Here is a 27,892-nt window from a genome sequence, read left to right on the forward strand (position 1 = left end):
GCCCGGCCGCCGCCAGGTGATGGACCCCGCCGCCCGCTCCGTCGATGGGTCTCCGGCGGCAGTCCCGGCACAGCTCTGCGCCCTCCCCGCCCCGGCGCTGGGGGAAGGTGGTGCCTCCCGCCCGGAGGCCTAGAACCGGCTCCCGTTCTCCAGGGAGCCGTAATTAAGGAACTGCATTTTAGGATTTAAAATTTGGGCCCAGATTGAGATCTTTCGGACAACAGGATGCTGCTTTCCCACCTCTCCCCCACCCCGAGCAAAAAGCCGACTGAACAGTTCTTGGCTCTGCTCTCGGGCTGCGTTTTCAAGAGAGAACTGAAACACTCCCTGGACCGCATCTTAAATGCGACCAGGGCGGCTCTGAGGCGCTTAGACTGACTACAGTGGAAGGACTGATGTTTCAAAAACAGGAAAATCATCAAGTTTTAGTGAGTTATTGGAAAGGAAAATACTTAAAAGTCTGCTTGTCTGTGCCGCAGGTAGCACATACCCACAGGCCGCCTTCTCTCCCTGTGCCTCACAGAAATCCCACTCGCCCCAACCCCCCTAGGGATACAAAGGTATCTGGGTAAATAAACATGCTGTAGATGTATATAAAGGTGTATATCCCCACACAAGTGAAACCACAGCAAATGTAATAACAGTTCTAGAGCTAAAACCCATTAAATCACCACAAAATAAACACACTGAAAAGTGTTACATATTTATTCCAACAGAAATTTAACCCTTTATCACACTTTGAACATACACATGACAGTTATTTCCCACAATTATGGATTATTTCAGCACTGATGCTACATTTGTCAAGTACAATGTTGCTTGAAGATACATTTCAGGCACCGATCCTGCAGTTCAAGTTTGAGCTAAAAATATTTACAAAATTATACTTTCTCATGTAATATTCTAGTTACAGTAAGTTTAAGAAGAACATCGTTTATGTGATACAAAAATCAGAGGGTTGCATTGTTGGTTATTTTGTTTGGGTTTTTTTTGGGGTTTTTTTGTTTGTTTGTTTTTTTTTTTGTTGTTTTTTTTTTTTTTTTTTTTTTTTTTTTTTACAAACTGTATTTTGACAATGATTTTCTGTATGCATATGATTTGACATCTCAAATTTTTAATTTTTTCTTTTATCCAACTAGCAATTCTCTTCCTTAAATAAAAAAGGTAAACCTTAGCTTTAAAATGCTTTACCCTATAATACAGAATCAAGATAAACTTCAAAAACATATTTTCTAGCATAGAGTTGCATTTCCTTCTATTTGAACAAGAATGTTAATACTATTTTCAAAATGCACATGCAGACTCTGTCTGAAATACTCTGCTCTACATTTTAACTTCACCTCTCAAAATCCTCATGTCTTCCACTCCCAAGACCGAACATCTTAATGAAAACCATCAAGGTCTAAATCATCATGTGCTGCAGCTTTAAGTATAAACTGATAATTTCTTCTCCTTTTGACTGTTTTTCACTCATAAACCAGTTAAAAATGCTAAGAGCTTTTTCTAGTAAGCATCCCTCGCTTCTGAAGCCTGAACTAACAAAAATTTATCCCTTGGGTCTTCAAACATAGATCTCAAATACTTGGGTTTGTTTTTTTTTTTTCCTTAAAGTTATACGTGCTTCATTAATGAGATCATCCTAAAATCACTAACACTAACCTATTATTTTTTACTAGAAAGTGATCACTCTAGAAAATAAATAGCTTATTTGATGTACTAATTCCAGATGGAAGCTCAGGGCTTGATGCAGAAACTGCAGCGTGAAGTTCTTTGGCCAAAGACAGTCGGAGAGGACTGCCATAGTTCTCTTGTGGCCCTGATGAATCTTATAAAAGATTTAACAAATATATTTAATACACAACAGGTAATGCGTATACAATTATTCTCCTTGTGTTACAGAAATGCAGAAAGAAAGAAACTTCCCTAGTTTCCAGATGTGCCTCAGGTTAAAGTTTATGTAAAATGAAAACTACCTGATAACTCACTGCACTTCAGTGACCTGCTAAAGCAGTTAAAAACTTGATGGTCATTATAGTTACAGAAATTGTTCTTACAGTTTACAGACAAAAGAGACCTTTCTGTGTTTTGATGGATGGGCAGTCAGCTTGTTCAATGGAATTTTAATGAACAGTTAAATTTAGGATTGGTCTATATAAATAAAGGCTGAAAATGAGCAGAAGAGACGAAATTCCTTTCCATAGTAGCATTTAGGAATGTAACTTGATGATATCAAGGATTATATTAAAATGTCTAGGTAGAGCTGACCAAACCAACAAAAGGAAAAACAACTTGTCCTGACATGTGTACATCAGTATTAGAAAAATCTTTTCAAGCAATATTAGAGACTAGAGGATTTTACGGATTTCAGGTTGTGATATAGCATTGTATTGCAGTGTTTTAAACTTAACAAGATTTCTCTTCAGCTGACAAATAGGTTAGTTCTACCTTTATATAAAACCTACCAACTGCTGAATTCAAAACTAACAAGCAATAAAAACAGGGTTCACGCCTTTTACTTCAGATACTTTTTGAAGCCTTATATTCACATTACCTCATTATTTCTTTCTCCATGGAAGGTTTTAAAATGCAATTTAGTTTCAAGTTCTAAACCATTTTCCATGCCATTGCAGATACCAAAAGTCCAAGAATTGTCCGTTAAAGTTATCCACGCTCTGCTTGCTACTTCTATAAGTTCTTTATTTCCCATACAGAAAAATAACATAATATTACAGAAGACATTTATCTCTAACTAGGCAAGAGAAAGGAATACTGCACTGGGTACACCACTCATTTTTAAAGTGTAATACTCTATCTGCAGGAGACGCATTGCTATGTTATAAGAAGATGAACATACAACATGAATCCTTATTATACAAACAAATTTGCAACAAACCGCCTTTGTTATACCACCATTCTGAAGGGTAAGAATATAAAGAAGTTATTAGCAGTGTGACACTTAAAAATTATGCAAAGATGACAAACATAGAGTATTACTGGAGGTAAAAAAAAAATCAGAAGAGAATGAGAAAATGCTTAGTATATAGATAAGTCAATTGCATTCTCCAAGAGCATATACATTTATTTTAAAGGGGAATTTAATACGCTTTTGGCTCAGAACCAGAAAAGCACCGCTAGGCCTGTCTTAATTTCAAATATTCTTAAATTTCTGATGACAGGACTTTGGTGAGATTAGATTGTTTTAGCTATATGTAGTGAGAAATGGCTGATCTAAGCCTTGCAATAATTTACTTAGAGACTTTGAAATAACAATAAAAAAAAAAATTTAACACTTCTGTTACCCACTGACAGAAATAGGTCTGTATAAAAAAGGATTAGTACCTCTCCCAAGATCAAGAAAGAAAAAGAAGCTGTAGCAGTTTAAGAAAGATTCAAAATACCTGCATATTGTTAAACGAGCTGTGTAATTCAAATACCCATCTGCCTCTTTGTCTTTAACCCTTTATAGCATGGCCTCAAATTTAGCAAGTCTTGACTGCTACTTCCACAGTTCCTGAGTTGCAGTACACTGCTATGTAATTAGCATTTAGTAATAAAATCTGGTAGTTACAGGAATACTTGCAGTGAACCACAACCCAGATCCAGATTAGATCGGATTATTTTTTTTTAGAAGCACCTATCCATTTATAATCTACTTTCTTACCGAGGCATTCAAGAGTAAAGCAATCCTGCTTGTATTTTCAATTAAAACCAAGCTACATTAATAAAAAAATGTATTATTACTTTTCAATATTTTTAAGAATGCATGTATATATAGAGATATATATAAGTATATACATCTATAGCACAACCTATGTGTGGGACATAGTATAGGTGGTCAAACTGACGGGAGGAAACAGCAATTTCAAAAGAGAGACCTGCATAAGTTTTAAAAAACTGTACTTAGATGTCCTTTCAGTTTCATAGTTGTAGAACAATCAGGTGTTACCATGTAGGAATTTCACTTTTTATCTTTTATGGCTTAATGGTATTTATACAAATACTGCAGAATTGAAATATATTTTACATAGTTGAAGTTGCTCAGAATGCGCCTACCATTGAATAGAAAGAGTTTAGACTAAAAGCTAGGAAAAGTGTCAGGCACTGACAAGTTGATGGTAGACTTTAATATGGTTTAACAGTTTTAGTGCATATTCCTATGAAAATACTGACTTCCACTGAAGACGAAATAGCATGTTCTAATGAGCAACAAATTCTTATACTTTCATACCCCACAACATTAAGTCTAACCTTTATATTTCATTTTGAAAGACCACTTATTGTTGCATATTCAAAATTTACTTCTAGTTTTTTACTTTTTTGGCTATATATATAATTAAAAACTAATGTATAACACCAGAATGTAGAAATGTGTGCAAATGTCAAAGCTTTTGTTTAACAACAGAAACTCAAGTTCAACCAGATTTTGCTCTTGTGCCTTATTATTTTGCCTAGGTTTTCTCCAGAGCTTAGTTATATTTTAATGCACTAACCACAGCGACCTTAAAATTCCAGGTTTCTTAACTTTCATAGGTTTGTATGAATCATCAAAACGTAAATGAATCTTCAATGTAAAAACAATTACTGAAAAAATATACATGGAACAACTGAAGAACTACATCAGTTTTACTTGAGACAAAGCTTTACAGCAGTTATCTTCAAAGTGTACCTGATTTGACTTTGATAAATAAGTTACTGAAGTAATACAATCAACATACTTACCTGTGGGAAATAGCTAGAATGTTACGGAGTTTGGTAACATTTCATACCTGTCTAGAGCAAAAGTAGACATTTACAATACTTCTGTAAGATTCTTAAAGCAAACTTCAAACAGGAAGAGGATTCAACAGATAATCCGTATTTTGATTTGAAAACTGCTTTTCCTCTTACAACATTACTGCTCTTTGCGTATCTTTGGGGGAAAGGTCAGCAAAGGCCGAGAGCATGCTGTCCAAAAATACAGTAGCAATTCGCAAGCAGATGTTCCTGCAGAAAACTGAAGTTTCCAACATCCAGTTCAGTAGCAAAAATATTTATTCCCTTTCGACTCTTAGTGTGTTTCTGATGGTGAACTCCATTTTATTTTTAAACTGGTCGTATGTCTTTGTTATAGGAAGCTCTAAGCAATTAAGGAGTCTGTTTCCAACGGGATACCTTATATGCAAAAATTTAATAGTAGGTTCTGGATCAAAACCAATGGGTGGTATAGAAATAGAGCCCGTTACGAAGAGCAGAATATCCTCCAAAGTCACTACTGACTCACCACCTTAAAAAAAAAAAAAACCAAACAGGATTAGGTTGTACCAGTTATTGCTTATTACCCATAAACCATTATCCAGCACGTTAAGTGTTAGAGGAAAAAAACCCTGAAATCAGGAAACCCCAGATCAATATGCTGAATGAATACGCAGTTATATGGCCAAATAAGAAATTTTTAGCAAGAAAAACCCACTTGGGTTAGTTCTGAAAAGTTAAAGTGAACAGGAAAAAACCTCTTCTACAAGAGCAGACCGATGTTTTCTATCTTTTTTTGAGATACACACCACCTAATAAGTTCACAGCAAAGCTGTGAAAGACAGGGAATGAAAGCATTTTTTTCTACCACTCAGGTTGTTTTGATTTTTTTTTTTTTTTTTTAAAAAAAGACCCACTCAGAAGAATTGTAGTACTAATCCTTCAGATATTTACCCCTCTCAAGTTGGATTATAATTGGTCAACAATTTCAGAAGTTATAGTTAGTAAGGAAGAAGGGGAAGGGGCAATTAGGAACTGACACTGACCTCAAAACCTTCATTTATTTACTCCACTGAAATCTAAAACCCAAACCTGGTACGTATACCAGCAAAGTACTCTGAAGAGGGAAGGGGAAAAAGAAAAAAAAATTACTTACTTTCCACATCTTGCAAATAACCGATCCAAAAATCAGCACCTTCAACTTCATTTACATCTGATGAGGAATGGATTGTAAAGAGATCGCAAATTGTTTCTGCTGAAAGTCTTTCAGGTTTGTGGCAAAGTATACTAGAGAACGCCTCTGGATGCATTTGCATTTTCTCTAGCACACCAAGAGTTTTCAAACCTTGTCTAAAACTGGGGAGGGGGCGGGGAGAGAGAGAACAAGCATGCATCAGGAAGCCAGTAGGTAACTAATTGTACTCTGCATTTTATAAAGCTGTAAGACTGGACATCATAGTTTCCCCTTCTACAGTCTCCGAGTCTTGTCAATAAGGTATACATAGAAGTACCATTTTATTTTAATGTTGGAAAATGTGTTTAATTCTCCTTTTAACAATCTAAGTGTTTCTGTGGAGGTTTTTCAGGCAGATGAAAGAAATACCAGCAATATGCAAAAATTAAATATTTCCTAGCACTTAACTGCATGAGCATGGTTTACTTTTAAATTTCATGTAAGAACATGAATTTCTTTCTTACAGATATCCCATTAGGGAACAGTTTAAATTCCTTATCCCTAGAGGTCTTAAAGGATAGCCTTCATTTGGATTCTGCCGTGTGCGTGCGTTTACATGCTACCATTTCTCCCTGTGGGAAATACAGATAACAGTATCCCAGGCTGCATTAGGAATCATAGTGCCAGCAGGTCAAGGGAGATGATCCTTTCCCTCTGCTCAGTGCTGGTGAAGTCCCACTTGGAGTGTTGTGTCCAGTTCTGGGCTCCCCAATATGAGAAGTGTGAAAATACTGGAGAGCGCCCAGCAGATGGCCACTAGGATGATTAAGGGACTGGAGCATAACCCTATGAGGAACAGCCCAGAGCTGGCATTGATCAGCCTGAAGAAGGCTTAGGTGGAATCTCAATGTGTAGAATTATCTGAAGGGCATGCGCAAAGCCAGACTCTTTTCAGTGGTGCCCAGTGACAGGACCGGAGTCAACACGCACAAACTGAAACACAGGAGGTTCTGTCTGAACAGCAGGAAACGCGTTTTTACTGTGAGGGTGACTGGGCACTGGCACAGGTTGCCTAAAGGGGTTTTAGAGTCTCCATCCATGGAGATATTCAAAAGCTGCCCGGACATGGTCCTGGGCAACTGGTTCTAGGTGGCCTGGCTTGAGCAGGGGGTGGTAGACAAGAAAATTCTTGCTCTATTCACTTTGGCACATTTTAAGCCCATCTCCGAAAATGCGTAAAGCCACATATTCCCATAAACAATCAGGATACTTATTTATTACCTTTCACTTTTTAGCTGACCAGTCTTAAAATATGATGCAGATTGGTCAAATATGCCACAGAGGGCCTTGTCTGAAAGACTAATTACTGTTAACTTTGTTAAAAAAAATCCTCACGTTCAAAATTAGTTCTTCATAATTCTTGGAAATTCAGCTGATTCAAATTTTGCCAAATTAACACCATGAATATTTTAAGTATAAATCCAACTATACTTGGAAAAATTAGCATCCAGTGCCTTTTTACTGAGCAGATGAAGAATGCAAGTTGGAAGTAAGGTCAGAGGGGAATCAAAAAAATAGTCAACAGCTGCAACTTTCCCAGCTATCTGAAGTCACCATTACCTGATGGAAACACCAATGCAATGCTTACTTTCTAAGTAAGCCAATTTACACACGTGCAAATTATCACCCTCCTAGTGACACACACAACCCCCCTAATTAGAATTCTGGAAAACTCATTTAAATTCTAAACATATGTTTAACACTTCTAAAATTTAAAGATTCTAAATTCAAGCAATTCTGAATTCAAAATGAACACAAGCTAAAGAAATTTTCTAGTGCAAAGGTCTTCGTCATGCTATAGTTTACAACTACTAATCTGCCCTCTTCATAACGTTGAAAAAGGAACGTGGCCAAGGAGAAGTGGAACGGAACAGATATGTGGAGAAATAATTTCAGTCTTCCAGTCTAATTAACTAGTTAACAGTTGCTACTTAATCCACTGAAAGCTACAGTACATTTCATTGGTTTAAATGGAGAATTAGTAAAAGCATGTGAAAGTTTAGCAACATATTATTTAGTGTTTCAGTGAGGAAAAAATCCAGGAAGTTTGAAAACTCTAAACAAAACAAACCTTTCTAAGGGTGAAATAATTCTCTTGATTACATGATGGATCAGTATGTCATTCACCAGCATGTTCTTATCACACAAAGATGTTATAGGTCTTAAACATCCAGCAGCAGCAAGGAATTCATAACAGTCATGTATTGCAGACTGTAGGCTGGACAGACTATTTGAATATTTTATCTGTATTGGAAGATAAAAGTTAGGCATTTGTTTACTACATGCATGTATATCTATAAAATATAAGTTTTTTAATCTGAACTAAAGTTATATTCAATAAGTCCTTTTTTAAGAATTTGACAATAAGTTTAGTTTTATTTACCATTTTTATTGTTCGTGCTACATCAACATCAGCAACATCTTCCAAAGCTGGCTTCACATTCTCTGGACCATAGACAAGACAATCAAACAGTGTTTTGGAAAAGAAACAAGGAGATGGGCCACCGTGAACCAAAGAAACTGCGATCATTTTACCAGCTTCAAAATAAAGATTCTCTTTTACAGCTGCAAACAAACAAACAAACATACATACGTATTTACTATATATGTATAAAATCCATTTGTGATCCTCAATTTTTTATAGAAAAAAATCTCATAATGCAATTCCTTCTCACTTTGATGCAACTAATGTGGTTTGCCATCTCCCACTGGTTGAAACAGTAAGACCTGTATTTTTTTTTAACATAGGAGTACCATGTACTTTTACTTCAACCCTTCATCCACTATCAAGGTTTGGGAGGAGATGTAACTTCCCCTTCCACTTTGTACCCAGGGCACATTTAATTCTGAAGCATAAGAACTCAAAGACACTAACTTTGTGTCTTTCGGGGGGCATGCTATCAGAGATAATGTTCTAGAAATTTGAGGAAAGGAAAATAAGTAACAGAGAGTTAGAAGAAATAAATTCACTTGAAGGGAACAAATACATTAATTAAAAAGTTTTAAGTATAACGATATGCTCTATTTTTTCCTTGGTTGTCATCAACTTTTCGAACTAAACAAAATTTTTTTTGGTTAATCCACACCCCACTCCACTTTAGAATTTAAAAGCAAAAAAATTAAAAAACAATTTCTATCCATCAGGACTATAATTGTGATCTGGCAATCATACTGGCTGAAGATTTAAAAACCTTTCAAGTTACATAGTTCTTAATGTATTTTTGAACAAAGCATTTAATTACCTTGAAAATCGAGGGACAAGTTCTTTGCAGAAGAGCCCTCAAACAATGATGAATTCTGAAGGTGAAACATTAGTAATTGAAAGAAATGGTGTTTTGATGCAGCAGGAGTATCTGTCTTGGATCTATTTTTGCAGTTTGTGAATTTTATTTCAATGGTGTTTGTAGGATTGAAGTTGCGCTGTCTAAATCCTTTTAAAGCACTATTCCAGATGTTTTCTGCATTGATGTTAAGCCTTGTAGTTTTTGTATTAACTTGTAGCTTTAACTCCTTCAGTATATTAGAAACTTCCCTTCTTTTCTTTCTTAAATGCCTACAAGAAAATTCCATGTATTTTCAGATGAAACCTATGATTCATAATTAGCAACAGTTATACAGGAAACATGCTAAAATCTGCTAAGAAAAGCACCTCTTCAAACACTCTGGTACATTTAGGTATTGCGTAAATTATATCAGTAAAAATTTTGGTGTAGATTCTTCAAGTTTTAACTCTGTAGTGGCAAATTTAAAGTACCTCTAAGAACTAGGAAAAAAGGAGGTAGGAATAATTACCTTGGCATAAAATAAATAGTTTCTTAATTCAATTATACCAACATAGTACCAAACAATTCTCACACCATCATTCTACATTTGAACAATGGGATAAAAGTGAGAAATTGAAGAGCTTACCATGTTTGTATTAAAGAGATGTTTTGCAAGAAAATTAGAATACACAGTCAACTGTGCACTAATATTTCATCTTTGTCACTATAATAAAAAATACATTTAAGTAGGAAAAAACATTGCGGTTCTCATTTCAAAAAACTAAGAAACCAGTCTAAATAAGGCTCGTTCTTCGTTTTCTAACTTGCAACCAAAAGCACACGTCTAATTTGAAGAAAGTAGTTAGGATTAGTTTAGTGATGGTTTTTGTCAGTTAGGTTGGTGGCTGGACTAGATGGTCTGAAAGACCTCTTCCAACCTAGGCAATTCTATGATCCCATGATTCTCTTATGCGTCTCTGGGTTTTGATCCCCTCACTACCCAACCTAAAAATTCTCTATAGGTATCTTTTTTTTTTCTCCTCACCCCCCTCTAGCATTTAGAAACACCAGAAGCCTTTATCAAGTTATGACTTCAGCTCTTCAGTGTATTCATTCCATTTTTCCAGTGACTATATATACAGACACACAAATATATATAGCCACTATACATATACACACACACACCATGTTCTGTAGAAAATATGGTATAAAGCCATGTGCTAGATTACTCTTCAACGTAAAAAATAGAAAATACTTTTTCCTCAGGGAACAGTTCCTGTTTGACATCAGTGGAGATAAGGACATCATCACTCTGTTGGATGCTGGATGTTCTCGGTGTGAGCAGGGCGACATGTTGTTCTGGCACATTATCTTTGGTGATCTAGAAGTCCAAACAGTATTTTAGGAGATACAATGGAAGAATGCATAAACACTTAAAAACCCACTTAAAACTATACACAGCAATATAGTTTCCCCCTATTTCAGTACTGAATCTCATTTGTATGTTCATTTACACAAAGTCTATCGGTGCCTGACCTGTAATTTTAAAAATAATAATTCAGTATTTTATTATGTGGTGGTTTTAGGATCCATTTTTAATTGCATCCCATACATGAAATGGAAGTCATGACTGATATAAGAAGTAAAACCTAAAAATATTAGTTTCTACCAACTTGAAAGGTTATTACAGCAGAGGAAAACCTTATTTATATAAACATCTCTAAGCTAGATTTCTAGCACAGTATTTACACGGAAAAAATATTAATAAGCAACCTTAAAGTTTTGCCACTTGTACATTCGAAGTTACCTCAAAACTGTTAAGATTCTTTTTACAAGGACCTAATTTTGACAAACTAAAAACTAGTTTGCATGCCACCGAATGCGAATAACTGTAGCAAATTTACAGAATTCACAGCTTACTCAGAAAATTTTAATCACTAAACTTTACTCCAATTTTATTCAATTTGCAATTTAGTATAATAAGTTTTTCCTGTGGAATAAGCCATCACCTCCTCATGTTTAAATACTATTTTATATTATAATCAGTTTCTGTATGAAAACAGAATGTTACGCACTGGAGAAGAAAATTGCGTTGAGATCCAGGTGACTGCCGAGGGCACTTTGGAGATGGCTCTTCCAGCAAACAAGTTGTTCCATCTGTCTTTTCAGAGGTAGCCAAAGAACGCTTTTTCTGTTTGCTATAGTTCCCTGTATGATTAAATTATATTAATTTAGTGAATTTGCTAGCTCTAAAATACATAGTATTATAATTTATAATTTTAAGAAGTCACTATCGCATCCATAACTTTACCTGATTTTGCCAAGATACTTGTGCATTCCATGCACTCCCAGTTTTGCTCCCATGACTTCATAGCTGAACAGGCCAAATGAGTTCCACGGGAACCACAATACTGACAACGTTTTATTTCCCATTTACTAAAATTAAAAACTTATGCATTTAGAATTAGACAGATGAATGAGGCTAGTTAAAACAAAGAATATTCAACAGTAAGTGTAATCCAGACACTAACCTAACAAAGCATAATTTTATCAATCTGGTAGGACTGTGTATAATCTAGGGGAATTTTTTTCTGACATGATGTACTCTCAATTCCTGGCTGCAACAAAAAAAAAAAAAAGCTATCCATGTGCCAGCACCTTGTATTGAAAGAGGTTATGAGTTAAGGGTGCTCCTTTGCCTTGAAGTCAATAACCTGCAGCCAATATTTTCCCCTCGTGCTGCTAGCCAGAAACAGCCTCTGTATTTTATGGGTATCCACCAGTCAGCTTTTCCAAATGGTAAATTTCTTAAAGCAGCACATCCGATTATCCTTACACAGTCTGAGTAACACTCTAACACTAATGGCAGTGTTTAAGTATCTGTTAGGTTTTTGTCTAGATTTCTTCAATTTTGCTTAAACATACAATAGAACAATGTGACTGATAATAGTTCAAATATTGGAAGCTTAAGGTACAACTCTTAAAGTAAATCCTGAGGTGCTCACATACCATGGATGAACCAAGCAATGTTCAGTCCAATCTGTACAAAGCAAAGTTAATGTCTACAGGGAGCAAACCTACCACAGTACTACAGAAACAAGTTGTCAAACTAGAGGCTCTGACAGCTTTGAGAATACTCATGCCAATGGAACATACACATCTCAGAAGCACACAAATAAAACAATTTTAAATTTGATTTTACACAGCTAGTTAATTTCCACCTAAGTCTAGTACTTTAATGAATTTCTTATAAAGGTATTAAGTATTCAAACAATTATTAATTTGTTGAATTAAGCTTTGAATCAAAGATACACAACATTAACTTAGGCACATGCTATTCTACATGTTATGTGGATGTACAAATTCTACTTCAGCTCTGTATCAAATGAGAACGAGGACAAGATAACTGATAATCAACTGGTTTGGTTTTCTTGGCTTTTATAACCTGATTAAATAAGAGAAAATTAGTACTGAATTATTATGATTATAGGTAGTAAACAAAACGTTTTATTTGGACACAGTGTCTTGGCTTGACTTTAAAAACTGATGCTGAAAAGCATTAAACCATTTAAATAAATTTATTTAAAAAAAAAAAACCAAGGAACTATTCCATCACAGATTATACTTTACTGGAAAAGTGTCATACCTATCAGGTTCATTATAGTCTCTTCCTTTCTTGCAGAGACATCTTTTAATGTCACAGTGTTGATAACATTGCAGTAGGTCTTGATATGCATTCTCTTCAAGTTCCCAAGATGCATCCCTATAAAAAAGGCAGAAGCTCCATTATTACAACTGTATTTCCAATTGTATAAATGGGTTACTCTGTCTTTGGAAAAGATTTATGTAATAATCACGTGAAGGTATTTCAATCACAGGGACAAAAATAATACTATAAAATACACAGACAGACCTTTTTTCTTGTGTACAGTTACTTTGCTTAAAGTATTTGTTATTTTTTGCATGACCTCAGTGCATGTTTGTGCCATTTCATACTATTCTGCTTTCTGTCTCACGGCAGCCATGGATATTTGTTTTGTCAGTCTACTCAAGTTACCACTGAAAACGGCCTCATGAAAAGTAACTCAGAATTTGCCAGGCCAGTACAGCAAAGTTTATCAAGTATTTTGACTCTTCTTCCTCTCCAAGATCTTGAGCATCTGCCTCTGGACGGAGTTAATGGTAGCCTCTGAAAAGACTAATAGTTATTAAAGAATAATACTTCTAACAAAGGAACATCATTCTGATCACTGTCTGCCTTATTTTCTGCCCCCATCAAATGGCGGAAACTTATGAAAAACAGCTCTGACTTTTAGAAGCAGTTGTTATACTTAACATATCCTTAGCAATCCCTTGTGAGAAGGCAGAAGCTGTATGGCTGAGTAACCAGTTGATTATAATACTGTCTGGAGAGAAGTTCAGATAACTTAAAAACTTAAGCAAAGAAAATACCCTTCTCAGCAACCTCTATGTTAATGTGAAATTATTTTATCTAAGAAGTGTTTTTGATCTTTTAAATAGGTTGAATCATGGCATTAAAAATGATTTTTCAGAGCTTTCTGCTTTATGTTCAAGATGACTAATTTGGCCTTTGACAATTTTTAATGCATAACTAAAAGGAAACAGGGTACTCCTTACCGAGCCAAACAATTCTACCATTGAAGGTAGAACTGAGGTTTCACACATTAATAGATGCGGTTCTATAGAATAAACAGAAAGCGGTTTTATCACCCTATCAAAGTTTTTATAGAAGAGTGATTATTTACAAAATTACTTACTTTTCTGGAATGTGTATGCCCATTCTCAACATTTCTTTCTGAAATTTGTCCTTGTTATTACATACCGAGCACCTAAAGAAAAATATCCCAGCACTCAAAGCTTGATACTGTGTCAAGGAAAAAAAAAAAAACAAAAACACAACAAAAACCAAACCGATTATTGAATTACTACCATTCTTAGGATGCCAATAAATAATGCCTTAATATCTATAACAATTACATTCATAGATACTGTCCTGACATGGAGGTTAAAGCTGCTATCAATCATGATGTCACCTGACACTGAAGCAAATGGAGAGCATTTTCTCTTCCTTTAAAGGACAAGAGCTCACATAGTAGAATCAGGTCCATAAACAAAAGCACAATCCTTTTCAGTCAACCTCTCCACATCTAGAACGAGTTTACAAGAACCACCTTATAACTTTTTCCAGCTCTGGACTTAGGCGAAGAGAAGTGATCACGGACAAATGACATTTTTAGCTTTTAGATTCTGTACATAATGACTTGCAAGAAGGCAACTACCTAGGTTGGTTCCTAAAAATAACTAAAGGCATGAAGTTTATCACATATGTAGAAACATGGACGGGGGGGCCAGGGCGTTGAAATCCTTCTTGTAAGACTTATCTCCAAAACACAATTTTACCATTGTCCTTCAAACCTAGCATATTTTCATTCCTACTGCCTATATTAACCCTAAGCAATTTTACACAACTTTAAGCAACTGATCCGTTATTTTTAAACACAACAGAAATGTGATCTGGATGCAAAGAGAAAAGAAAGGGAGAATGCGTGTTACCTGCAAGCATTCTCGATGAAACCAAGCGTTTTTACAGCAAGGACTTTTCAATACAGTGTACACTGGAAGCTGTTCAACCAAATCCAGGCATATTGTACACTGTGAAGTTCCTCTAGATTCTTTATCGGAAAACTTTTGGACTGGTTTATGTTCCCAACAGTAAGACCTAAAAATAATAATTTAAGGTTCTCTTATCAAAACAACATTTTAAGAACATTCCTCAAAATCTGAGGATAGCAAAATTATATCCGTTGTATTTATTGTATCTGTTTTTCATGAATAAATGTTGCACAGCAAGCTGAAAATGCAGACACGTACTGGTTTTGTCTGGAAAGGAGTTAAATTTTTTTCACAGTAGCTTGTATGGCACTGTGTTTTGGATTTGTGATGAAAGCAGCATTGATAGAAGGATGTGTTTTGCTGAGCAGTGCTTACACAACATCAAGGCCTTTTCTTTCTCTCATGCTGCCACACTTGGCAGCAGGCCGGGGGGGGCACAAGAAGCTGTGAGGAGAAACAGCCAGGACAGCTGACCCCAACTGACCAAAGGGATATTCCATACCATGATGTCAAGCTCAGCAACAAAACTGGGGGGGAAAAAAGGAGGAAGGGGAGATGTTTGGAGTTATGGCATTTGTCTTCCCATAACTGTTACACGCGATGAAGCCCTGATTTCCTGGAAATAGCTGAACACCTGCCTGCTGCTGGGAAGTATAAGTGAATTCCTTATTTTGCTTTGCTTGCGCATGCAGCTGTTGCTGTACCTATTAAACGGTCTTTATCTCAACCCATGAGTTTTTTCACTTTTACCCTCCTGGTTCTCTCCCCATCCCACTGTGGGTAGTGAGCAAGCATCTGTGTGTCGCTCTGCTGCCTCTCAGGGCATGTAAACAAATTATGTATCTAACAGAGCAAGTCAATAGAACAATAGTAAGGAAGAAGCATGTTGACAAGTGATGCTTCGTAAATTGCAGAGATCATATACCCCCTTTCTCTCAAAACTTCTTGTGGTACAAATAATACATTTCCTGTCCTCAGAACCTCAAGTTCTGCCTATATTTCAGTGTTACTGTGATGGTAAAGGAGCAATTTTGACTTTGCGTATTGATTCTGTAGAGTCTGGGTAGTGTGATAAATTTTATAATTTAGCACATTTTCAAAGAAATAAGATAGCCAAGAAATGCGTCTCTAGAATAAACCTTTCTGAAAACGCATTATTTTTCACATGTGCTTGACTTAATAAAAGTCATTTATTTAAGAAGTTAAAGGGCCTGTCAGATTTCAATCCGCCCAGCACTACAAACTCAGCACAATAAAGCCATTATCAAATGCACTCAAGAGTATTTTGACTACAGCCAAGATGCCGGACAGATGGTAGTAAAATAAAATAAAGCCTTTTTTAGACATTTGATATTAAACCCATTTGTCCTGCAGTCCATCTCTAATAAGCCCATCTTGAATTCTTGTGCTTTGAAACACGACAGAATGGCATAGAGTCTGATTTGACTGCTGAGAGAGACAGGTAGCCAAAGCATTGCCATTTCATCAAAGGCACAGGAGGCAGACAAAGAACAAACCCCAACCATTTTGTAGTTTATTTCAGAGTTTAGGATTTAACGCTCCATTTTATAAACAATTTAACTACTCATAGAAGCATTAAATTACTTCATTAAAAGTGCTGAGAAGTTAGTTTATAGGTACTAGGTATGCAATATAATAGCTTGGACTGCATGTTTTCCACAAATAAGGTATTTTTTTCTTAGATAACCCGGATGTCCTTTTTAATTAATAGCCTCTCCAATGACAACCTGTATAAATACAACGAACTGAAAATTCAAAAGCAACAAAATCACAGAACTTACCTGAAGTCTTCCATGAACTGGAAAATACATTCTTTTTGTATCCCACAAGGAAAATGGTAACTTCGTTTGCATTTGGGAGCTACACATCCAATTGAAGCACCCTTTTTCTTACAGATATTACATTTCTAGGAATAATTTGTTTCAGAAATAACAAAATATTAACATCTAAAGTCCAAGTAAAATTACAGGAATTGTTAAACCAATAGAAAAAACTATGAAGTGCGTAAGAAACAGTATTGGCCAATAAATTGTAACGGTGACAAGACTATTGTGTTTTAGCTCTATTTCAAAGAGTAAAAATAAACAGTTATTTCACAGACTTTGACTATGTATTATTTTATATGCACGTTGACTTGTGACACGTAAGCCAAAATACAAGTTATTTTACCAGTACCTATAGTTTAGTTGCATCTATGAAATTATATACTGTCCGCTTGAGGCTCAGCATAATGTCATGAGGTATTATGCTTGTTTAATTTGCTCTTACTCATTTATCTGCAACAAACCCAGGAACTAAAAACACTAGTGAACTTCTGCAGATTTTTATTGTGGCTTCAATGAACCCAATATACTTGTTACTTAAATGTAAAATTCAGACGCTTGAATGGGCTCAGCACACTGCCCAGTGGAAAAAGAAAACAAATCCCACAGGCAATACTAAGTGCACTTAAAAGTCAGGGGTTTTTTTCTTGTAAATACTAAAGACTTCATCCTTACCAGTTTTGCAGCTCTATTTACTTCTTTTCGAATATCTGCGATTAAGAATCCATCTACACCTTCATCTTCTTCCCCTCTCTGCCAAATGCCACTTGACATCAACTATGAAAACAAAGTATTTTAAAACATTCACCTACCATAAGATTTAAAATTACCTGTCCTGCATTTGTCAAGTAACAGACTACTCAAACAAAGCTTGCGTGCAGACATTTTAATGATTAAAAAACTGATCCAAAACTTGTATATATTTTTGTCTGATACGACACAATAGGGAACAGTAACCAGTAACATGAAAATAAATATTTCATAACATCAAAGTCTTACGCAATACTGTAGAGCCCAAGATGGTGTATTTTACCTTCCTTTTTTGAAGTATATGGACTATTCAGATAATTATCAAACAATTACTTTAAGCATGTAAAGCTTCAGAGGAAGTAAAATTAAATTAGTTTGGTTAATGCAAATGACAATTGTGCTGTAGAGATAATGAAGCACAGTAGGAAGTATCTGTACTGAAGTGCAACCTGAGAGGAAAAGTAATTCACTTTAGAGGAGAATTAAATAAAAACAGAATCAAGTAACTAGGCAAGTCAGAAGAGCCTGATAATTTAGATTAAAGTTACTTAGTACTTCCAGATGCTTAAAATTTGTTTCAGAAAAACAAATTCTATCTTTATGTAACTTCAGAAAACTCTGCCTAGTCTTTAAAGGATTCAACATCCAACATATTAAGCCATGCACAGTCAACACAATCTTTAAAGAACACGTTGAGGAAAAAAAAACAAACAAAGAAGCAAAATCCCCAAGTTGTTCCTGATATTCTTGAGACTTTTTTTAAGCTTGGGGAAAAATTCTGAACTGTATTTATTAATAAACAAAAACATCTTTTTTTTTTTAAGTAGTCATCATTTTAAAGATCTGCAAAAATTTAAGAGCATGAAAGGTAGTTTAAGCATACTTTTAGGAATATGAATCTTGGAAAGTGTCATGTGTTACAACAAAAGACACTCAACTGTAGTTTACATCCATAGCTTTGATCAAATGATAAGCTTTTACTAAATAACAATGCTGTAACTGTATATGATCAGCAGGGTACTTATTACTAAACTGAGAAGTAAGACTATTTCTTAAGTCCTTTCTATGTCCTGTGCAATGTCAGGGAATAACTCACAGCCAAACAACAACTAATGAGAAACGTGAAAAAAAAAAAAAAGACAACTTTTCTGTACTTTTTCAACAAGGGGTGGAATTTTCACTTTCCATGTTCTGAAGCCACACTTCTCTCATAAAGGTGAATATGTAGGTGCAATCTGTTCTCTTTCTCTTAACATGTATCTTCATTGCTTTGATAGGTTCGGAGAATTAACCAAGTAATTCATTGAAATGGACCACAAACAGAATTTAGCTTTGAATAAAGGCTTGTTGGGATTTATTTATTTCATCTGCTGCACCTGAAAAGTTCAAGCCTTCAAGGCTACAAGTTAAAGCTAACAGTTTAAGCTGTTACAACAACTGTTTGGACAGGTTATTACTATTTAATACTTGTTGCATTTATTTTTTTTCCAGTTAAAACAGACAAGCTCCAAGACCAATACCACATACTTACTAAACAGTAATAATGAACGGTGAGATTGTATGCCACATAGGTCCTTTTTTCTCCATACTTTTCAGGGCAGTCATCTGTCCGTCCACAGAGAACACAGACTAAAATATAGAATCATGTTTATAATCACAGTGAGTGTGCTAGAATTACTACGGATCATCATGTAGAGCAGTAACTTTCATTGCTTTTAATCACATGCATCTTGAAGCAGATTACTGGATGAAGGACAGTAGATAATCTTCTCTCCTTAATGTTGAATTCCATAGTAAATACGGAAGAGGCTACTACCCGTTTGTTCCTTCTCTGGTTCCTAAAAATAAAATACTTCACCAGTTCCACCTCCCCGCTGATTCAGGAGAGCTATAACACAAGCTAAATTCTTCCCCAAACACCTAAAGGTAATTATCAAATAGCCAATAATGTCCAGGTGCATGTGAAATACGTCATCTAATTGTTTTTAGTATTGTACACAAAGACATCACCATACTATAATCCATAATGCAACTGTTTCTTTGTATAACTATGTGATAACCTCTGTGAAAAGCATATGAACGATATCCTGACTGTATCAAGTCATATGCTACCAGTGCTTTTAAAACACATGCTAGTTTCAAAACATCGAAGAACTTGAGACAACATTGGAGTCAGCTAAAACCTTGAGGATTTCCCCATTTTTGCAGTTCGTAGCCCACTAACATACCTCCACAGACATTTAATATCTTCCCTTAAATTCTCAATAGATATATAAGATACATTTTCAATAGTCATAGTAGTGATGAGAACAGAGGTACTACTTCAGCCTAAGAAAAAAAGTCTTGACTGATACATCTCAAACACAGCTGTGTTTGATTTGGCAGCTGAATTCCCAAGGTTACTTTCTTAACATATCTGCAGAAAAAACTATTTTTAAATATTCCAATTATAGCAAATAGAAGGAAGTTTACAAGTTATTTCTTTTTCATTCCCTGAGACAAGTGGTTCCGACACAATTTGATTACTGAAAATCCACCTTTTCTTTGAGCCCAAATAAAGCAAGTTATAATTGGTACTATATATGCAGATTAAAGATGTAACTATTTAATAAAAACCTTACTTACATGGGCTTTGAATGTCTGAATTACTGTTTTTACTCATCCCGAGTTGTTCTGGCTGCCTGTCATGAAAAATAAATAAGGTGTTAAATACATCTAGTGCATTAACAACGACCATTATATACTGCTTTTACATTTTATTTTGGAGAAAACCCCCCTACAAACTCAGTTAAGTAAAACTGGGATCAAGAACAAAATTGTGTTATATTTAACTGTTACTGTGAGAGACAGGGGTTTGGAAAGCAGGATGTGAATGTTCACAGATCAATGAAACATATAGCAACTTTTAACTATCTCCCCAAACTATCAAACAAGATATTTTATTTTTGAAAGCGAAAATAAAATGTCCAATGCAACAGCTAGTTATGTACAGACTTAATCGTACAGAAGAGTTTGCAGTTATTTTTTAACATCAAAAATAATGATCCAAGGACAACCAAGGAAGTGGCAGTGACTCCTGCTCAAATATTGTATTTACACGAGGAACTTGAAAGAAAAAATTAACTGGGTAGGATAGTGACATTACTATGAAGATAATCTCCATTGTTTGGAGAAAATGCAGGATCCTGGCCTAGTTAAAGAAATCACGATCTAAGACCACAAAAAAAAAAAAAAAGAAAAAAGACAGGAAAAAATTGGTGAGCAATCGAAAAACAGAGACATGCACACAGGAGAATTTACACCATTCAGAACTATGTATTTTACGTTCTGAAGTGGAAGCAATTCGTTTAGAAACACTGACCTAACCCGCATTTCTTTCAAACATCACATGCTCATAAAACTTTGATCCCCAAGATGCACCGACACGGATATACCGGGAGTTAGCCTTCACTGCGTGCCACACCACACATCCTAGCCCCTCTTGGAAAAAAACTGAAAAAACACGTTTCTTCACGTAGCACTAAGATGATTATTCCTTCTCTAGTGCAAAGCAGAGCCCTTTTAGGAACATATCTGTAGATCTTTGACTTGCCTTCTCTTAGGAAGCTGAAGAAAGCATTACAAAAGTTTTGCAAGACAAGAATCATGGGTCATTGCCTGCAGATCCATGCTTGACCTCGCAGGACGGCGAACAGCTTGCTTCACACGCCGGAGCAGCCGGTAACAACATCCAAAACAGGAACCTGACAGACTCCGAGCTATCGGAATTTCAGTGTTTACAGTTTAGATGACGACCAGGTACAGGCTTCAGGAGCAAACCTCAGGCTAATCCAAACTATTGCAAATAAATTACTGCAGCCATTTTACTGGAGTTTTAGGAAAGTTGTATTGAGAAAGGGAAAAAAAAAATAATGGAGGCAAAAGTCTGAGGCATAAGGCAACCGATCTGCGCCATTGCACTTGGTTAGAGAATCGGAGTAGTTGTACACAAAGATCTCTGCCAGAAAACGGTCTAAAAGGAAAACAAACAAAAAATAACCACCACCACAAGCAAATGAGGCCGAGGCACAGACACTGCACCGACACTCAGATGAAGTAATTGGTTCCAGTTTTCCCAGAAACACACTTCCCTTTTTCCAAATTACAAAAAAATAGACAGACTTAATCAGGTACAGGGGGAGCAAAAGACGAGCGTACAGCTCACACACATTCCTTTCTCTTCGAGATTTCCTAAGAACGGTCGCTGTTAATTTCATAGTCCTGGATCTACTATGGGCAACTCAACAAAGAAACATTCGATATATAACCACACAAGACCAGATTTTCACCTCAGTGTGTTGTAGAAAGCCCAACCAGGAGGAGGAGGCACACACGTGTGGCTGGAAACCCGAAAAGCACCTTCCTACCTTTGCCTGGCTCCAGCAAAACAGAAATAAAAATGGCTGCTTCCCCCTCCCCCCCCCCCCATTCCTTCTACTTTTCTCAAACTCTTTCAGTGAGATGAACCTGGAATTCAAATTTGAATTTGCAAGTTAAAAGATACGGGAGAACGCCCATTGAGGCTCCATGCATAAATCCCACCGGGCTTTCTCCGGGAACAAAGCAATGCCGCTTCAGTCCATTTGCAAGACAGGAACCCATTATCACTCAGTGATAAAAACCGAAGTGTAAATGAAATGTACCCACTTGGCCTAAATAGGCTAAAAAAAAAAATCTTTAGAGTAGACATTTAGGTTTTGCCAAGTTCTGTAACTCTTTACTGCTCCAGAACATAAGGTGTTTTCAAGTTTTTTAACTAGAGGATGGGAAAAGAAAAAAACCAAAAAGCAACCCCAAGAGGCAAGGTTTCGGGTACACGCTTTCTCTAGGATACCAACAAAGGAACGCTCCCGGATCCCACCCGTTCACCCCGTGTGTCCTGACCGTGCACACGACAGGGTCCCCGGCTCACCTCGCGGTTCCGTGTCCTGACAGAAACCCCTCCCTCGGCACCCCCCGCCCGGGCGCCGGCAGGGGACACCCGCCGCCTTCCCAGGGACCCCGCCTGATCACGATTCAGGTGGCCACTTACTGTCCCAGCCTCGCACGGGTACAACCACGGAACCTGACCGACACCCTACTGAAAGGCCACGGCAGCTTTTGTGGAAGGAGCCAACCAGCGAGGCCCCGTCCCGCCTCCCCCGCCGGCGGCCGCACTGGGCGAGCCGCCCCGGGACGCTGCTCGCCCCCCCCCCGGTTTTCCTCTCAGCGGCGCGGCAAGAAGAGAGAGAAGCCTTCCGCTTGGTTATTCCGCTCTCTCCTGCCCCCGGACACGGCGGCGGGAGCCAGGCGCTGCTCGCTCCCACAAAGCGCGGGCTGGGAGCCCGTTGCACATCGCGCCCCTCACGGAGAAGCCGGGGGCTCCCGCTCCCCGGCAGCCACCGCAGCCCAACCCCCCCACCCGCCTCTCCTCGCCCTTGTCCCCGGGCTCCGCCAGCCCCGAGGCGGCAGCAGGACAAAGCTTCAGCCCATGGAAGGCGCTCGCTACTCACCCCGAAGGCCGCCCCGCTGCCGGGCCGCCCACCCCAACCGACAGAAAATTCAAACCCCAACATCCGCCGCCCTGCCGGAAGCGCGGAACCTGCCCCGCCCACCGCTGCGCCCGGCATCCGTTACCTCGGTGCGCGGCCGCCCCCGCCGGGTACGGCGGGAGGGGGGACCCGCCATCCCGGAGATCGGTGCTTGACTGGAGGGTCCGGCGGGCCACGGCGGCCGGTGGGCGGCGCTGTGTCGCCGGGCGGGAGCCGTGAGGGGCCTGGGGCCCGCGGCAGCCGTTGGGCCGGCTGCCTCAGGCCTGCTGGGGCAGCGCTGCCGGTTTCGGTGTCTTATGAGACTGCTGGGGCCGCCGCCGCGTAGAAGGAAAACCCGACAAAGCGCTGTGGCCGGCGGGTAACGTGTCGCAGCACGACCTGTCAGTAACCCCCGTCCCGGCAGGGTGCAGGGTCTCCACAAACTGTCTCCCCTCAGCCCCTGTGAACTGCATAATAACCAGGCGTCTCTTCCAGAAAGCCTGTTTTTGGAGCATTTAGCTAAGGAAACAATTTTTTTTTTTCTGAGAAATCCACTTCTAAATTACTGTCTTTTGCAGCTTGTTCTTGAGGGGCCTAAGCTGCCCCCTGTAATGCCACAGAGCTGACCTGTTTTTCCCATAGCTGATGGGAAACCCACTTGGACGCAATGACACTTGCTACGGTAAAATGGAGTTTCTCAACCAAAGCTCTGCATTTCATATTTACGCTGATGTCTTGCCATCTGAATGCCGCTGTAATGGTGGACTGCGTGGAAAGGAAGCTGAATCCAGGGGGCTCTGGGACACGGGCGAGCTTGCCTTCTCCCTCCGCTGCAGCCAGGCTGCTGCAGTCCCTCGGCCCGAGGTCCAGCTGCTGGGAATGTGGAGCAAGTGTCCCCAGTACAGCAGCCACCGGCGAGACGGTGTCGGTAGCAGATCTCCCACCTCACCCCCATCTTACCCAGGCACGTCTCTCCAATACCTGGTCCAGATCTGTATTCCCCCTGGTAACTTGACTATCAAACCTGGAGTGTCTGTGGTTCCTGACACCCAGGCCCAAGCTCTCTCCGGCAGCTAGGTCCCAGAGCTCTTACCCTGCTCGCTAGCTACCCTGGCCTGAAGTTCGCTAGTGGCACACGCAGACAGAAGAGAGAGCTTACCGGAGAACGTGGTTAGGACTTGGCTAGGGGAATGTGCTGAGCAGCAGTTTGTTTTCACACAGGTGGCCCCAGTTGTCACGCTGCCTTTCTGGTTTGCTGTGCTTGTTCGTCTTCAATGTACCTTCTCCCCACCCTTTCGCCATCTTCAGCCTTTCCGTTAAAAATCCCATAATGCCTTTTGCACAATCATACAAATGCCCTCAAATATCCCATAATGAGTTTGTTCTTCACTGGGGTACTTGTGATAATCTTCCTTCCCCTCATCAGTTAGAAAGTTCCAGTTGAATCTCCTCAAGACTTTGAGCGGTTCCTGCAATGTCCCACCAGTGGCCTGAGATTTCTGGTCTTTGGAATTGTCTCTGTTATCTGCTGGGCTTGAGTATCTGGGGCTTAATTACTTTTCCTGTCTGTTGTCCAAGTCAACTTTTTTATTAAACAGCTGTTAGTCAGATATCCTCAGAAAAATATTATTCCACATATCCTTACAGTGTGTACTTCTGAAAAAGAAAAAAGGTGTCTCTGGATGTGAAATAGGGCAAAAGGTAGAGATAAACAATTATAGGTAATTATTGGTTTGCTAAAAAAAAAAAGAAAAGATATTTTTAACAAATTACATTGGTTTTCCTCAATATGCCTCAGTATGGTGGATGTCGCGTTTTATCCAATAACCGAGCACCTACCTGCTATATGAAAAATCCAGAACAGATTCTATCGTCATACAAGGATTTGAATTTACATTTTCAAGAAGTGTCGAGTATAATTCCTGTCTGTACTCTCCCTGGCTTGCTGACTATTATAATATGTAAAAGGAAGTGTCGCGCTGTCAGTAGGAATGCCAAGCTTTAATATTGTCTTTTGAGAGTCAAGGGTTAAACCCCAGTCCTCCCGCATTCTGGATAAATGTCCCAAATAATGGTCTACTGAATAAAGAAAGGATGTTATTATTATACTACCTTCATCTTTTCTAATATATATCATTATTTCCCTTGCTGTATGCTGATAATTTCCAAATACAGAATATTTCATTTTGGGTCAGCTGATGTGCTGTTAGATTTTTTAAATTGTTATTATCGGTCAGAAAAAGCCTGAACATTTTTGTTTTCTTTCAGTCTTTATCAGTCATTCATGTAGCCCTACCCAGAAGGGAGAAAAAGTTCTGAAGAAAGAATTAAGATTTGAAGGTATCTGTGTGTTCTCCTGGTTTTTCTGGATTTATTTTTTTTAATGAGGCAGCCTCAATCATTTTTCTGTACTTATGTAAAACTCTGACAAGCAACAGCATCCTCCTCTAAACATCTGAAGTATGGTAGGCTGTCTAGAACTCCACATCTGGGGATGCTCAGTCATCGAATCGCGCAATGGTTTGGGTTGGAAGGGACCTTAAAGATCATCCAGTTCCAACCCCCCCTACCATGGGACGGCCATACGCCAGGGCGTAGCTTGTTAAGCTTTTAGGACCTAACCATGATGACAGCATTTAATACTCAATTTGCATGGTTGTATATGAATAAAATTAAAAGAATAATCAGGTCCTTATTCTTTAATTGTTTTTAGGAGAAAGGCAGCCAGCTTACCTTATTTTTATTGTTGGTTTTTTTTTTTAAATCATGGGCTCTCTTAGTTCCTTTGTTTTCACATAACCCTTTGAAAAGTACTATCTCACTATTTACCACAAAACATGAGTCCCTATTTCTCCCCTATTATCTGCTCTGGTCTTTGTTTGAATGTTTTGATCTGAAACCACTCTTAACTGTTCTCGGTGTCTTTTGAACTCAAACATACCACCTCTTGGCAGCAGGGATGTCCTCACAAAACAGCAATTTCAGGTCTCCTGGTACCGGGTTGCTCAGATAATAAGCAGGTAAATGAGCAGCAGTGGTTAGGGGTGATATATGTCCTGCTGTGAGACGGTGTGGTTTCACCCCGCAGAGCTCATCTGCTGCCTGCCGTTGCTGTGTTCGTTCTGGGTCAGGAGCTTAATGTCTCTATATAAATGCAATACCACTCTGTTCCACTCCTTGGCCTTTCAGACAGGACATACGCTAAATTGCGTATAATTTTTCCTTCCTGAGCTTAAAGTTTAAACGGTGCTTCTCTTTTGATATATCTGAACGCTGTGATCCACGATCAGCACTCTGCCGAGGGCAAGGCAATTGCGTTGGGTAGGTGAATCCTGCGGGAACAACCGTGATATTGAGGTGACAGCGATTACACACCTTGTATCTGTTACCCTTCCTGTAGTCGAGAAAGTGCTTAAAATTATTTTTCTACATGTGATGACCAGTTGTAGTTTATGTATCTATCTTGCTTTTTTATTGAGATTTTTAGGTTCATTAAAAAAGTTAGAAAGTTTTTCCTTTTTCGTGCTTTAAATAAGAGGCAGGAAAACTTCCACTTACCATCTCCCAATCCAAATGAACAAACTCTATCCTGTAGGTGCAAACGTGCTGTTTTGCTTGAATAGTTTATGTTTTGTTTTATGTTTGAAAGTTATATTTAAATGTCAGCTAATACTTGCCTTGCAGAAAGCATTTTGTAGAGTCATTAATTGAAGATTGTGGGTGATGCTGATGCTGATGCTACCGTGTGAAGCATTTGATTAAGACGCAAACAGCCAGCCACAATATCTTTTAAGGGTAAGATACATCCTGTTTTCTGAAGGACAGAACACTGCCAAGTCTTAAATGGCTTCTTCAGCACTCTGAATTCATTTTTGTAAAGAAAAATACTTTTGTTTTAGAGACTTCTAAAAATTCCAAAAGAAAATTGTACCATTTTTGTACAGTAGGTAGGTAGCTTTAAGGAAAATGGGTAGCTGGGAAAATGTTTTGGTATTCTACTGCCACTTAGTTCTTTGAAGGTCAAAGTCCTTCTGTATTTCTTATATCATTAAAACAGTTTTAAGGTTTCTTGAGATGTTCATTTGAGCATACAAATATACATAATGTGGGAGATAGGTAGCCTTGCTTATGAAATTCCTAATGCACCTCAGGCAAGAATATTATCTCTAAAAGTTAAGTAGAATATAAAATTCTTTGAGCATTTAAATAAAATGCTTATTTTAAAGGGGGGCAGGGGTTGTTCCTTTAAGGGCTGGTATTTGCTGTTTAGCTTACTGTGAAAATCTTAAGGTTTTTATGAATAAGCAGAAGTAAGCACGCTTAACTGAAATCCGTTGAACCAAAGTACTTCAGTCAGACTGTAGTCAGCTTATTATCGAGTAATAACTGAACAATCTGTGTCAGTGCAGAGTGAAACAGTTTACCAAGAAGACTGAGACGGGGGAGCAGTCAGTGGATGCAGAAGCAGAAAATTCCGAAGCATCTTGAAATCAACCAGAAGTGTGCATCAGGTGATGGCTTTTTGATTTGAAGGTTTCTGTCTGTTCCCTCCATAGCATGTTACTTCTGCTAAAAGCTCATGGAGAACCCTACTGAAGTGATGAGTACTAGTTTTTCTCTCTTAATAAAATAGGACTTGTTACTGTTTTGCTGATCTTTAATGAGGATGTCAGAAAGAGCCTCAAGTTTTGGAAACGATGTGAACACATCCCTGAATTGTCATTGAGGGTTGACCGTCGTTTAGATTTGCATTTAAATTCCTTTCACCTAATATCAGTCAATCGTATTTTCTTTTCCTTTGATACTGATGTTCTGAACATCGTTCAAAACTAAGATGGAGAAGACCCTCACAATTTTTACAGACACAGGACCAAAGCTTCACACACC

The 27,892-nt window shown here is 38.1% G+C and overlaps 1 protein-coding gene across 3 annotated transcripts; it reads right to left on the reverse strand.

Moving 5' to 3' along the window:
* Positions 1–687: 687 nt before the first annotated feature.
* G2E3 (G2/M-phase specific E3 ubiquitin protein ligase) lies at positions 688–23,163 on the reverse strand. 3 transcript variants are annotated; one of them, XM_054199989.1, is made up of 16 exons: positions 23,112–23,163; positions 20,082–20,137; positions 18,988–19,085; positions 17,382–17,483; positions 16,665–16,789; positions 14,803–14,968; positions 14,007–14,113; positions 12,875–12,991; positions 11,540–11,664; positions 11,304–11,436; positions 10,484–10,609; positions 9,208–9,518; positions 8,349–8,530; positions 8,037–8,209; positions 5,888–6,087; positions 688–5,263 (listed from the first exon to the last, which is right to left on the reverse strand). In XM_054199989.1, the coding sequence occupies exons 2-16, from the start codon at positions 20,116–20,118 to the stop codon at positions 5,031–5,033; spliced, it is 2,235 nt and encodes a 744-aa protein (XP_054055964.1). In that variant the 5' UTR covers positions 20,119–20,137; positions 23,112–23,163; the 3' UTR covers positions 688–5,030. The 3 variants fall into 3 exon arrangements, with proteins under 3 accessions (XP_054055964.1, XP_054055965.1, XP_054055963.1); XM_054199990.1 differs by lacking the exon at positions 23,112–23,163 and adding an exon at positions 22,988–23,084; XM_054199988.1 differs by lacking the exon at positions 23,112–23,163 and adding an exon at positions 21,045–21,871 and having other exon boundaries at positions 20,082–20,133.
* Between the last annotated feature and the right edge of the window lie 4,729 nt (positions 23,164–27,892).

The sequence above is a fragment of the Rissa tridactyla genome, chromosome 4 (genome assembly GCF_028500815.1).
Source record: "Rissa tridactyla isolate bRisTri1 chromosome 4, bRisTri1.patW.cur.20221130, whole genome shotgun sequence".
Lineage (NCBI taxonomy): Eukaryota > Metazoa > Chordata > Aves > Charadriiformes > Laridae > Rissa > Rissa tridactyla.